Source organism: Furipterus horrens, unplaced genomic scaffold (assembly GCF_987537825.1).
Source record: "Furipterus horrens unplaced genomic scaffold, mFurHor1.1.pri manual_scaffold_7, whole genome shotgun sequence".
NCBI classification, from domain to species: Eukaryota; Metazoa; Chordata; class Mammalia; order Chiroptera; family Furipteridae; genus Furipterus; species Furipterus horrens.
In genome coordinates, this window is record NW_028327177.1 from 138,073,017 (window position 1) to 138,085,112 (window position 12,096).

Here is a 12,096-nt window from a genome sequence, read left to right on the forward strand (position 1 = left end):
TGTTTTAGAAAAGCCAAATGTCTAGTAGGGAAGAAATAGCTAAATGGTGTTATATTTGTGTAGTGAAATAAAATGTAGCCTTACAATGTGTTAGAGATTCCACACGGATAATTATGGACAGATCTCGAGAACAGAATGTTGAATGAAAACGATATCTCCCAGGACCACTTACTTCCATATAAAAAGCTGCCAAAAACAACAACAATATTTATGGATCTATGTGGGGAATATATGTCAAAATGAAGGACTTGCCTCTGCTGAGCAGGGAAAGTTGAAGGCCAGTCACAGGGGACTTTAATTTTGTCCCCGAAATGTTCTTTTCTTTTATATTAAAAAAGAAAAAACATCTGAGCCCCAAATGTCAAATGTTTACAATTGTTCATCCAGGGTTGTAGATATACAGGTGCTTGTTATATTATTCTTTGTACTTGCCTGTCCTTTTTGAAATTTAAAAGGAGAAAAGGAAAAGGAAGAAAGGGCTCATGAACCCAAAGGAACTTGATAGTAACTCATGCTCCGGCGCAGTAGCCGGGAGAACCGCGGCCAGTTCTACCTCCCGAGACCTCGCCAGCTCCTTACTGTGTCCAGCTCGGCTTCCAAGCTGCAGTTTTTAATCTGCGGGAACACCTCGCTGTATCGGCCGGGGTAGGTGGATGCCAGGTAGCCCTTCACCTGCTCCAGGTTGCTGGCTGTCAGAAAGCCATCCTCCAGGTCGAAGGAATTGGTCAGCAGCAGAATCACCCTGCAGAGCAGAGCGTCAGATTGACCTCCACTGATTAGAAAGGTCACTATGGCCATACCCCCAGGAAGCTTGGGCACCAGGCTGTCCCCCCGCCGCCTCTTTTCTGATTAGGTGAGTTCTCAGCGAACAGAACCTGCAGATTGGTGACCTTTTAAATGGCAAGGCATTTTGAATGGCTTTGAGAAGGCTCAAACAGGAACATCGATGACAAGAGGACTCCACCCGCACAGCGAAGCGGTCATGACCCAGTCTGGCCCAGCACTGCCCGACACAGCGTTTGGGATCACGGATACGCTCCACGTCTGTGCCATCCAGTAGGGTGCCCACGAGCCACGTGTGCAACCGAGAAACTGACTTAAATCAGAATTTAAGTTAGCGTAAACAAAATTTACATTTACATTTGTAAGTAGCCCCTTGGGGCTAGTGACGCACTGTTGGACAGTGTACCTTCTGGGTGTAACTCTTAAAGTTCAGAGAATGACAGAAGGTAGCTCCTGTAACCTCTGTGGCTCAGTGAGAGGGCGCTTGGTTGCTTTTGAGGTGAGGGCGCAGGGACAGGGCAGAAGGAATTTGGCGAGGCTGGTGCCCTTTGCCCCATGCCCCTTGACCTCTCGGCACCTGCCTGTCCTCAGGTGCCCCTGCAGCTTGTTGCTTCTGCCCAGGGCTCTTACTTATTCAGGCAGCTCTCGTAGTTGAAGGTGGCCTTGAAGCCGTAGATGGAGAAGGTGACAATGCTGGCGAAGATGGAGGTGGAGCTGTTGATGAGGGACACCAGGACAGCGTGCTTCTGGCAGTTGCTGGAGGACTCGTTGTAGCTGGCGAAGGCGATCAGGCTGCCGAACCCCAGGCCGAGCGAGAAGAAGATCTGGGTGGCCGCGTTGATCCAGGCCTTGGGGTTCGCCAGCTGCTCCACCTGGAAGGCCAGCGGGGGCAGGGCCGATGAAGCCGGGGGCGGGGGGGGGGGTCCCAGACTCTCAGGCCAGGGGAGGCAGCAGGCCCAAGAGGCAGGCGGAGGCCCCTGCCTACGGTGCACCGCCGGCCAGAGGCCAGAGGCCGGGGCTGGAACCCAGCATTCCCGGCCTCCTATTGGTACAGATGGAGCACATCCCTCCTGGCCTGGCCTGCACAGCTCCTTGCCTGCAGGGGGTGTGCTGTTGAAAAGAGTGGGGTACAAACACTAACAGGAATTGAGACCCCATCTCTGACACAGGCACTGCAGGGGTCTGGGCCTCCAGAGGTGGAGGTGGTGTGGCCTGGTGGTTAGGTCGACGTCTGGGTTGAACCCCAGTGAGGCACTGGGGGGTGGGGGCGGGTGCTGCTAGCAGAGTCATTTTGTTTCCCAGGACCAGATTTGCTAAATGATGACTGTCCTGCCCCAAAAGGCAGCCGTGACGAAAACTGGCTGTGGGGAGCCTGTGGAGGGAGCGTGGGAAACCCCTGCGGAGTGGATCTGCCCCTGTAGAGAGAGCGGTGCCTGGAAGTGGAGAACAGGAAACGGAGACAGTTGGAGTGACGCTCACGGCAGGGAACTCAGTTCACTGGCTGGAAGGAGGGGCTGCGGTGAGCCCTGCACCAGGAGGCCAGGCGTGGGGCTGGGGAGCAGCTGGTGGGGGGCAGTGAGGATCAGGAGGGCGAGTGGACAGAAGACTCAATGCCCAATGCTGATGTGGCTTAACTGGTTGGAGCATCATCCCATGAACTGAAAGGTCGTGGGTTCGATTCCTGGTCAGGGCACATGCCTAGGTTGCAGGTTTGGCCCAACCAATGTTCCTTTCTCACACTGATGGTTCTCTCTCTCTCTCTCTCTCTCTCTCCCCCTCCCTTCCTCTCTCTCTAAAATCAGTGAGCGTGACCTCAAGTGAGGATTAAAAAAAAAAGACTCAATGCCTGAGAATTCACAGGGCTGGGGGACTGCCGGGCTGAGGCCCACAGGTAATGCACACCCTCCTGGGCTTTCACCCATCCCTTGCCTCCCCTTTCTCCACCCATTCTGGAAGATGGCAGGGTGAGTGGGGCGCCCTCAGGGACCCCGTCCCCCCAGCCTGTACCTTAGGAGTGAACATGTACGCCAGGCCGTTGGTGGCTCCGTGGAGCGTGAGGCCCCTGACCAGGTAGATGATCAGCACACAGTAGGGCAGCGATGCAGTGAAATACACCACCTGTGGGCACCAGAGGGCAGAGTCAGCCTCCCGTTTGCCGACGACAGACCCGCTGTTCCCATGAAACCTCACACCATCTTGGTGTGCGGGCCGCTGAGCGCTGGAAAGGCATCAAGATTCTTGGCCAGGTCCTGAGCTTGGGCTGGGAAATGGGGTGATGGGGTGCAGCGCCCATGTCTGAGACCACCAGGAAAGCTCCGGTTCGGCAGAGAAGAGGAAACAGAGGCCTCTGCCCTCCACCCTCCCTTCCACCTGACCTTATTCCAGCGAGAATTTAAGGCAGCCCACACAAACATCACTATCACATGAATGTGTTGAAATTGTTAGGGAAGGGATCCATGCAAAGAGAGCGTGTGAGCGGTCCAGCGAGGTGAGCCCGAGGAAGGGGCAGCCCAGCACGTACGGGAGACCCTCCCGTTTCTGACACTCGCCTCTGAGCCTCCTAGCGGCCCAAGCAAAGCAGGAAGCCCATCACTTACAAGATCTATATCGTCTCTAAGAGGAAACACAATTCAGAGGCCTGGAGGAAGGACAGAGGTCCCAGGACGGACCACGACTCTCGTAAAGCAAAGGTAGTGATGTTTGGTGTAGGAACAGTGTCCCTATAATAAATACAATAAAAATTCAAGCATCTGATTTTTTAGGAAGGGCCTCACTTCCACAGGCTTTACAATGGCAAATATATGGAATTCTTGGTCAACCCAACCTCTTCCTGCGGACACACGTCACAAATTCAAGTGCAAAGTTTCTCATTGGTTTTCACGTGACTGTGGCATAGCCACACACTCTGGGCAAGTCTAACTTTTGCAAAGCTTCAGAACAGGGACCTCAAAGCGCATGTCTGGCCCTCCAGGACCAACATTTTTTCTGTATATCAATTTGTACGGGCACCAGCACCTCTTATGCAAAGCAGAGAAGTATTGGGCAAGGTTTCTTTTCCTTTAGTGAAAGCAGTTTCCTTAAAGGGTGGGTCCTCCTTTGGGAAATAGGGCAGGTAACCCCTGCCTGGCTGGCCTTGATTTGCACACATGCCGCTGACGTGTGGCACCAGCTTCCCGTGAATCTTTAAGGCCACCCGGGGGGCGCTCTGTGTCCTCTCACCTGGGCACGACCAGCAGAGGTGGGGTGTGTCTTTTACCACTGATTCTAACCTGAGGTCATTGTAACTTGAGAATAATAATAAATCCACCCGAGACTGCAAGGAAGTAAACCAGGTTCAAGATGGAGAGGGTATGTGGAAGGCAGGGCATCTGACCGGTGAGCTGAAGGACATCAAGGGACAACAGGGGAGGGGTGAACACCATCCACAACCAGTGGGCACTCAGAGGACACTGAGGGCAAGCCCTCGGGACTCCCTTCTTCCTGTCAGGTGAATACGTTTCCCGGAAGGCTCTCTGGAGTCCTGACCAGGGTGGTTCACGTCTCCTCGCTCCAGGAGGTTGGACATGTGATCGGCCTCAACTATGGGGAGAAACCATTGCTGATCCATCTTGGAGGAAGAATGGCAATTCCAATAGGAGGCCAGGAAATGGCACACTGTCATTAACAAAATTAATCCCCACCAACAGAGCCAATGGGGCACTTTTGTCACGGAGAGGGTGTGGCATACGCAGAAGAAACAGAATGAATAAATTCTCATGGCCTGACCTGACCTCATTTAGCATATTGAGAACTAATCTGGGAAAAGGGGGCCTCATTAGATGTCCAAGCTTGCAGATCCTGCCCTCAGGTCTTTGGGGTCCTGTTCATAAGAATCTGGCAGAGACAAACTGCAAAAATATTTTTATGAGCGTAAGTACCAGCCAAGCTTCCAGATGGGACAGAGTGAGTCGCTGTGGGTGCTAAGCTCACCCAGGGAAGTCCCTTGTGCCTCAGCTCAGTCACGGTGGGGGCTGGGGGCAGGGCAGGCCCTGCTGGGGCTCAGACACGGGCAGGCCATCACAGGATCTTGGAACCAAAAGGAAATGCCCTACGAAGCCTGGTGATGGGGTTGTCACGTGGTGTCCAAATACTGTAGGTGGTTCTGGTCTTGATTCCTCAAGAAAAACATGGCGGGGCTGACAGAGGCCCTCAGGTGGTCAAAGGGTGAGGACAGGTGGACTCTCAGGACCTTCGGGAGGAAACACTGGGCTTGGTAATGGTCACAAAAGATGTGGAGAGAACACACAGGAGGTGGCCCAGGGAACCAGGATGGGGGGGCGTCTTTGGGGCAAAGCTGGGTCTGCCCTCACTAGCTGGTGCCCTTGGGCAGGTTGCTTTTCCTCTGGAGGCCTCAGGTGAGTGGGACAGGAAATCCACCATGAAGGGCTGTTGCAAGATTGAGACACTGGATGGGCCCAACCCAAGGTGGGTCTGAGTGAAAGCGGGGAGCCCTGAGGGTCTGGGGCGTCTGCTGAAGCTGAGAAAGATGGCAGGGAACGGAAACCCTCAAAGAAAACCTATGTACACCATACAGTCCCGGCAAGAGCATAAGCCCAGGAGAGAAGGCTTACAAAGCAGACCTGACGCCGCGCAGGGTCCCTGGGAGCAGCTCAGCACAGAGGCCCTCGGGCCAGGCTGCACGTCAGCAGCCCCTGCCGAGCTTCCAAACGCCAGCACGCGGGTTGTACCCCACACCGATCACTCGGGAACCTCGGGGGGTTGGACCGAGACAGCGGAGTGGTAAAGCTCTCCTGGTGACACCGACGTGCGGCTGAGCGTGACAGCCAGGGCTAGGGCATCACTGGGACCGCTCCCATCTCTCACTGTCTAGTTGCTTGGTGCCACCTGGGCAGTGTGGGTCCAGGACTGGCTGGTACAAACACACTCGTCTCTTTAGGTGGCCAGGAAGTCCCAGTGCTGAAATGTAAGGCTGTGGTCCCAAGCCCCGCTGGCCACCTCCAGCGTCACCCAGCGGGTGATGCGTGCCAGCACACCGTCCGTGCCTCCCGCGCACAGCTCTGCCCCTCGACGGCAGAAGGCAGCGCCTGGGCCGCTCCGCTCTGCCACCCACCTTGCCGGTGGACTCGGTGCCCCGCAGGATGCACAGGTACACCACCAGCCAGGCCAGCACGAGGCACAGCGCCGGCTCCCACTGCACGCCGCCGCTCTCCTGGATGGACGGTGAGATGTTGAGGGTCTTCCTGTACCAGAAGTACTGCGTCGAGGAAGCCTGCTCACACTCCTCGTCGTAGCCCGTGCGGTTGCCATTCAGTGGGCAGACAGACCACGGCAGGGGGTCCTGGGGTCAACACAGCATCATACAGAGAGAGGTGAGGGCTGAGGCCAAAGGTCGGGGTGCGGAGGATGGGAGGTGGCCCTGGTACGGGGCTCTTGGGACAGAACAGGGCTGGTCCCCAAAGGGCAGGCAGCTGGAGCCCCTGCAGGCAGACAGGGACTCTGAGGGCTTGTCAGGGGCACAGGCGGGGCTTGGGAATAGGAGACAGGCAGGGAGTGGGTAGGCGAGGGGGCTTCACACTCTTTACCACCCTGCCTGTCATGGTGGAGGACCACCAGACTCTGCTGTGGGCCTGAGAGACTGAATGCACAAATAAGGGCCAGACCACCTGTGACAACAGAGCTCTGACCCACACGCTGCCCGCCTGTCCCCCGTGGGCGGCCCCGCCCTCCTGCGCCCACCCGCTCACCTGGAAGGAGTGGAAGAGGTACCAGAAGGCCCAGGCATTGATGACGTTGTAGTACATGGACAGGAAGAAGGAGACCACCACGCTGGCGACGCCTGTGCAGGAGCAGGGGCTGCTGAGAACGTCCTCCCTGCCCCCCGTCCGCCTGCACCGAGGACACCCCTGCTGCGACCCCCCGGGGATGGCATAACCTCCACAGTGGGCTTGCGAGGGGTTCACCGTGACTAGGGCCTTGCGACCATTGCCGAGGGCGAGTCTCTCCCCTCCCCTCTCCCCCCATCGGCTGGGACAGGAGGCCGATGGCAGTTTCTGCAGATCTAAGTGCCAGTCGCTGTGCTGAGAGCTTTAGGCTCCGCAGGTCCTCACAACCACGATGTGAAGCGGGCGTTATTACTTCCCCAGCACAGAAGAGAAAACGGGGGGCCCAGAGCTTGCCTGAGCACCCCCACCCCCACCCCAAGGCAGGACCAGGCTTCACCCCTCGCCAAGAAGCACTTTGTCACTGCCAAGTGCCCCTGGTGCCAGACGTTACGGTTGCTCCCTCCTTGGTTCACCTGAAGTTAGGCCCCTCCTTGCCCCGTGGTGGCCCGGAGCAGGGGGTGTGAGGAGGGGTGTCAGCCGTGCAGGGGACAGGAGGGAGGCGGTCCCCCACCCGGCCAGGTCTGCAGGGGACCCGGGGCCGGGGTGGAGAAGGAGGGAAGCGCAGAGAAATAGCTGGCAACTGTGGGTGCTCTGGGGCTGGGCCATACCACCCCCCGCCACTGTGGGCACCTCTGCCCAACCCCACACTCAGGGACATCTCGTCAGTAGGCTGAAGGTGGCCCTGGTGTTGTATTTACACCACAGTGTCAGCAAATGCTACAAACCAGGCCTCCCCCACCGCAGGTCCAGAGCTGGCTGTTAAACCTTCACCAGCCCCCCCGGCTGGGACTGCCACCTGGCACGCCTGCTATTACACAGCCTGGCACGCCTCAGCTCGTCCACCATACGCCTCGTGTGACACATTAACAGCCACCGGAGACACGGAGGCGGTTTGGGGTAGGAGATAATTTGTGAGGACACGGGACACATTTCTGCTGCATCTGAGACAAGTCATGTACAAGTTTATGCCCTCCTTGCCCCCCAATGTCACTCTGCCTTTCTGTCCTGGGAGGGAGGGGTGGGCAGGACAGAGCGCGGCCATCACTGGTCAAAGTTCCTCCTGTTGGCAGCGGCAGCCCAGGAGCATGAGGGTGTGAAGGAAGGTTAGCCACGTCCCCGAGGTGCGCAGGACACCGGCTGCAGGTAGCCCCAGACGGGCCGGTTGTGGGGCTGCGCCCCCTTCTATCCATGTGTGCCCCGCTTCTGTAGGACACCCGACACTAATGACACCCTGACAACGGCTCAGTGGTGAGAAGATTAAATGAGCTTATGCACACACACCGTGCAGGCCAGCACCTGGCACACAGTAGGTGCTCACTGAAAGGGGACGTCATTATTAACAGTCAGCAGGGGTCAGTCCCCAGGATGGCTGCTAGCTCGGACGTTGACTCACAGCCCCACCGGGCCAGACGTTTCCTCATTACAGACAAGCAACCTGAGGTCCAGGGAGCAACGTGGCCTCAGTCCCCCACCTGCGCCTCCTCCCGTTCTCACTCTCCTGGGGGTAGGACACCAGCCCTCTCAGCCCATCTTCCAGGGCAGCCTCTCCTGGGCCATGGTTCCACCCCACTCAAGGGCTCTCTCTTGGGCCTTGTGCTTGCCCTTTGCTCCCACCCCCACCCAGGCTGCGCAGAATACAGGAAGGGGGCCTCCCGGGGGGTGGTGAGGGGGACTGGAGAGCACCCACGTACCGACACCACTCAGGTAGGGGCTGATGGTCCTCCAGGCGCCAATGCTGCCCTGGCGCATGCGCTGTCCGACCGCCAGTTCCAGGTACAGGAGCGGCATTCCCTCCACGATGAGCATGATGATGTAGGGCACCAGGAAGCTCCCTGTAGGTACCCCGAGCCGACAGCCAGGTGGTCACCAATGGGCTGTATCCTGCACCCCGCCCAACCTCTCCGCCAGCGTCCTTCCACCCATCCTCCCTCCCTCTATCTTTCCACTTGTGCATTCATCCTTCTGTCCTCCCACTCACCTTCCATTCTTCTGCCTTCACACTCTTCCACCTTCCCGCACACCCGCCTTTGGGTCATTCCTCTCATCCACCCATCATTCATTCATCCATCCATGCCCCTCATCCCCCCACCCACCCATCCATCCATCCACCCACCCACCCATCCATCCATCATTCATTCATCCATCCATCCGCCTCATCCCCCCACCCACCCATCCATCCATCCACCCACCCATCCTACCATCCATCCACCTAGCCATCCACCCATCCTACCACCCATCCACCCATCCATCCATCCATCCATCCCCCCACTCACCCATCCATCCATCCACCCACCCATCCATCCATCCATCCCCATCCATCCATCCATCCACCCACCCATCCATCCACCCACCCATCCATCCATCCATCCCCCCACCCACCCATCCATCCATCCATCCACCCACCCATCCATCCATCCTACCATACATCCACCCACCCATCCATCTACCCAACCATCCATCCGCCCACTCACCCATCCATCCATCCTTTTACTTTCTACTCATCCATCCACCTATCTCTTCAGCCATGGATGAAATGCAGCCATGTCAGTGAAAATCTTATTCTGGGCAATAAACCAGCCCTGCCCCTAGCTCCTTGAGTGCCTCCCTCGATGCCTCAGCTGTCCCAGCCCCCCTGCCAGAAACCCCTGTCGTGCTACAGAGCACAGCATGCCCTTTCTGTGTGTTTAGGGTACATTTTATTGTGTGTAGAGTTCATTTTTGCCTGTACGTTATTGGGACTTTAGATTCACACTTCCTCATTTAGTTTTTCATTATCAGCTCTAGTAAAGTGAGTTTAAGGGCTGGACTAGCCACACTGAAACTGGATGCAACCGTAAAAAAAGAGATCCATCATGTAGCGCGTGAAGCTTTTATTCTACTGGTCTCCAGAGGAACACACAGGGAATTAACCTTCATGGGGCTTCCAGAAAATCAAACAAATCTCTCATCCCACGCTTAGTATAATTTCCTAAGTGTGCAAACTCCGGAATCAAAACCTGAGTTTCCGTAAGGCATTGTTAAATCAAAGAACAAAAATTAAGAGGGACAATTGCGGTTCATGTTTCTTATTTGGGGTCCTGAACACTCACCTAGGTGGGATGCATCTGAGCCCATGGGGTTTTTTTTAATACTTAAAAGACACCAGCCTCCAACAATTGTCAATAGTGATTACGACTGTCTTCCTCCGTAATCTAAATCTCCTAAAAGATTTATTTTTAGATTTTTCTTAATTTTTTCTTTTTTTTTTTTTAGAGATAGGGAAAAAGAGGAAGAAAGAGAAGGAGAGAAACATCAATTGGTTACCTCTTGGAGGCACCCTGACCCAGGATGAACCTACAACCCAGGCATGAACCCTGACTGGGGATCAAACTGGCAACCTTTTGCTTTGCAGGATGGTGCCTAGTCCATCAAGACACATAATGGTCCCTCTTAATGTTCCAGGATCACAGAATATTCTCCCAGGCCTCATATCTTCCGAGGTAAGGTGGGGGCTTGCTGTGTGTGCATGGGGAGGCAAGGGGATCCCCAACAGACACAACCTACACTGCCACCTCCTTTTAGGGAGCACCTCTGTGTATATCTGCTGTTTACAGTAGCCTTCTCCCCTGGCTGGTTTGGCTCAGTGGATTGAGCGTCGGCCTGCGAGCTAAGTGTCGCTGGTTCGATCTTCCAGTCAGGGCACATCAGAGAAGGAAAACTCTGACTCCAAAAAACCTCCGCTGCCTTGCGGCATACCTCTTCAGGGGAAAGGCTAAGGGAGTAAACCCCGACAGAAAATCCGGAGCCGGAGTCCCTAAGGCGGTTTGACGTTGTAGTCAACACCGGCAACTCCTGCGGCGCACCTGAAGCCAAGCTGTATTGACTCCGTCTTTCCCTTGGACCCTTCAGCTGCGAAGAGAGGGGGGGTCTGCTGCATGGGCAACAGCAGACCCTCCATATCACCCTGCCCAGGCTCTGTAGCTTCAGCTCCACTGGAGAGGACACTCCAGCGTCATCGTAAGATGTCGATTCAACACGGGAGGAGACAGATACCGTGTCACTCCCGAGTTGGACTGCACAGCCATTCTCGGCGGTGCAGATAGACTCTTAAGAAGCTACACCATCGTCTCTCAAGACGGACGGCTGCCGACGACGACAGTAGCCTTCAGCCTAAAATTTCATTTTAATAAATTGGTAAGTGTTAAACCCACTGGTTCCTAAGGAGCCATCTTTAGACAAGTGTCCTGAGTGACAGTGGGGAGCCCTCCCCACTGCCCAACACATGGACAGAGGGACAGAGGCTGGCAGCCTGCTGGGGGGGGTCACCACATCGGACACCATCCCTTCCGTGCAGATGCCTGACCCTTTGCTTCTCCTGTTGGTCCCACCCCGCCCCACTTCACGGAGAAAGAGGGCAGGACTTCTGAATAAGCTAAGGACGAGGATGCTACAGTGCAGGGCTTCGGGGCAGGTTACAGAAGAAACTGGCTCCCAAAGCTTAAGGTAAACAATGAAATTCACACACGCCTCCATCAACAGCTGACATTTAACAAGCACCTCCATTGTATACAGCCCCTAGCCTAGAACCCAGGGGACCTCCCTAGCGCTCTCCCGACACCCCTGTCCTTGGGCCTCACCCTTGAAGTCGCTGCACAACATTCCACCAGGACGATAGGCCCAGAATCCATTCCATCCGGCCCTGGGCACCTGGGCTGCTGTCATTTTTCTGGCCCCCCAAGCCAAGATGTGGGACAGAGCCTGGGCCACGTGTCTGGTTATTTCCTCGGGATAGACATCCCGGAAACAGCACAGTGGAGAACCTGACTGCACGGAGCCCCCGTGGGCTGTCTCACCTCGGAGGGAGGAGGGCACGGGCCCCACACCACCAGGTCTCAGCATCCCCGCTCCTCGGGGCCCAGACCCAATCCTGCCCACTCATCTTAGGCCAGGCCATGCTCCTATCCTGCCCTGCAGAAAGGTGTCTCAGCACCCTCTTAGGTTCCTCTCAAGAGCACGCAGTCCATCAGGGGGTCCCACCCAGGACATCCCTGACAATAAAGGTTGTGTGTACACAAACGGCTGGGAGCAATGGTGGTTATACGAAAAGCTCACTTTCACCCCAGGTGTTAAACAGGTCCGTCCATGAAAAGCCGGTCTCTTTGACAGGACCTGCCCGATGGGTGGGACTGACTATAAAGGGCACGGTTGTGGTGACAGTAATACAGCTGGATGCATTTGTCAACACTCGCAGAGCTAGACACCAAAAAGAGGAACTTATTATGCATGTAAATATATGCAAAATTTGCATATATAAAATTTTGTTTTGCAATCTGAAAACAAGTCCACTAACCAACCCTCTACTCATGGGACTGTTCCCCCGGCTCCTCTTCTGTAAAAATCCAGACATCGGCTCTGTTCAGGGAGACCCAGCATCAGGGACAGGCAGACAGGA

General features: G+C 55.8%; 1 protein-coding gene across 1 annotated transcript in view; it reads right to left on the bottom strand.

The window, feature by feature from the left end:
* SLC6A20 (solute carrier family 6 member 20) overlaps window positions 1–12,096 on the bottom strand; it is a 32,967-nt gene that overhangs the window by 11,953 nt on the left and 8,918 nt on the right. Inside the window, exons 2-7 of the mRNA XM_090284629.1 lie at window positions 8,357–8,497; window positions 6,528–6,619; window positions 5,894–6,121; window positions 2,791–2,901; window positions 1,414–1,655; window positions 580–742 (exon numbers count right to left, since the gene is read on the bottom strand). Coding sequence (XP_090140755.1) covers window positions 580–742; window positions 1,414–1,655; window positions 2,791–2,901; window positions 5,894–6,121; window positions 6,528–6,619; window positions 8,357–8,497 — 977 coding nt within the window. The remainder of the gene's footprint in view (window positions 1–579; window positions 743–1,413; window positions 1,656–2,790; window positions 2,902–5,893; window positions 6,122–6,527; window positions 6,620–8,356; window positions 8,498–12,096) is intronic.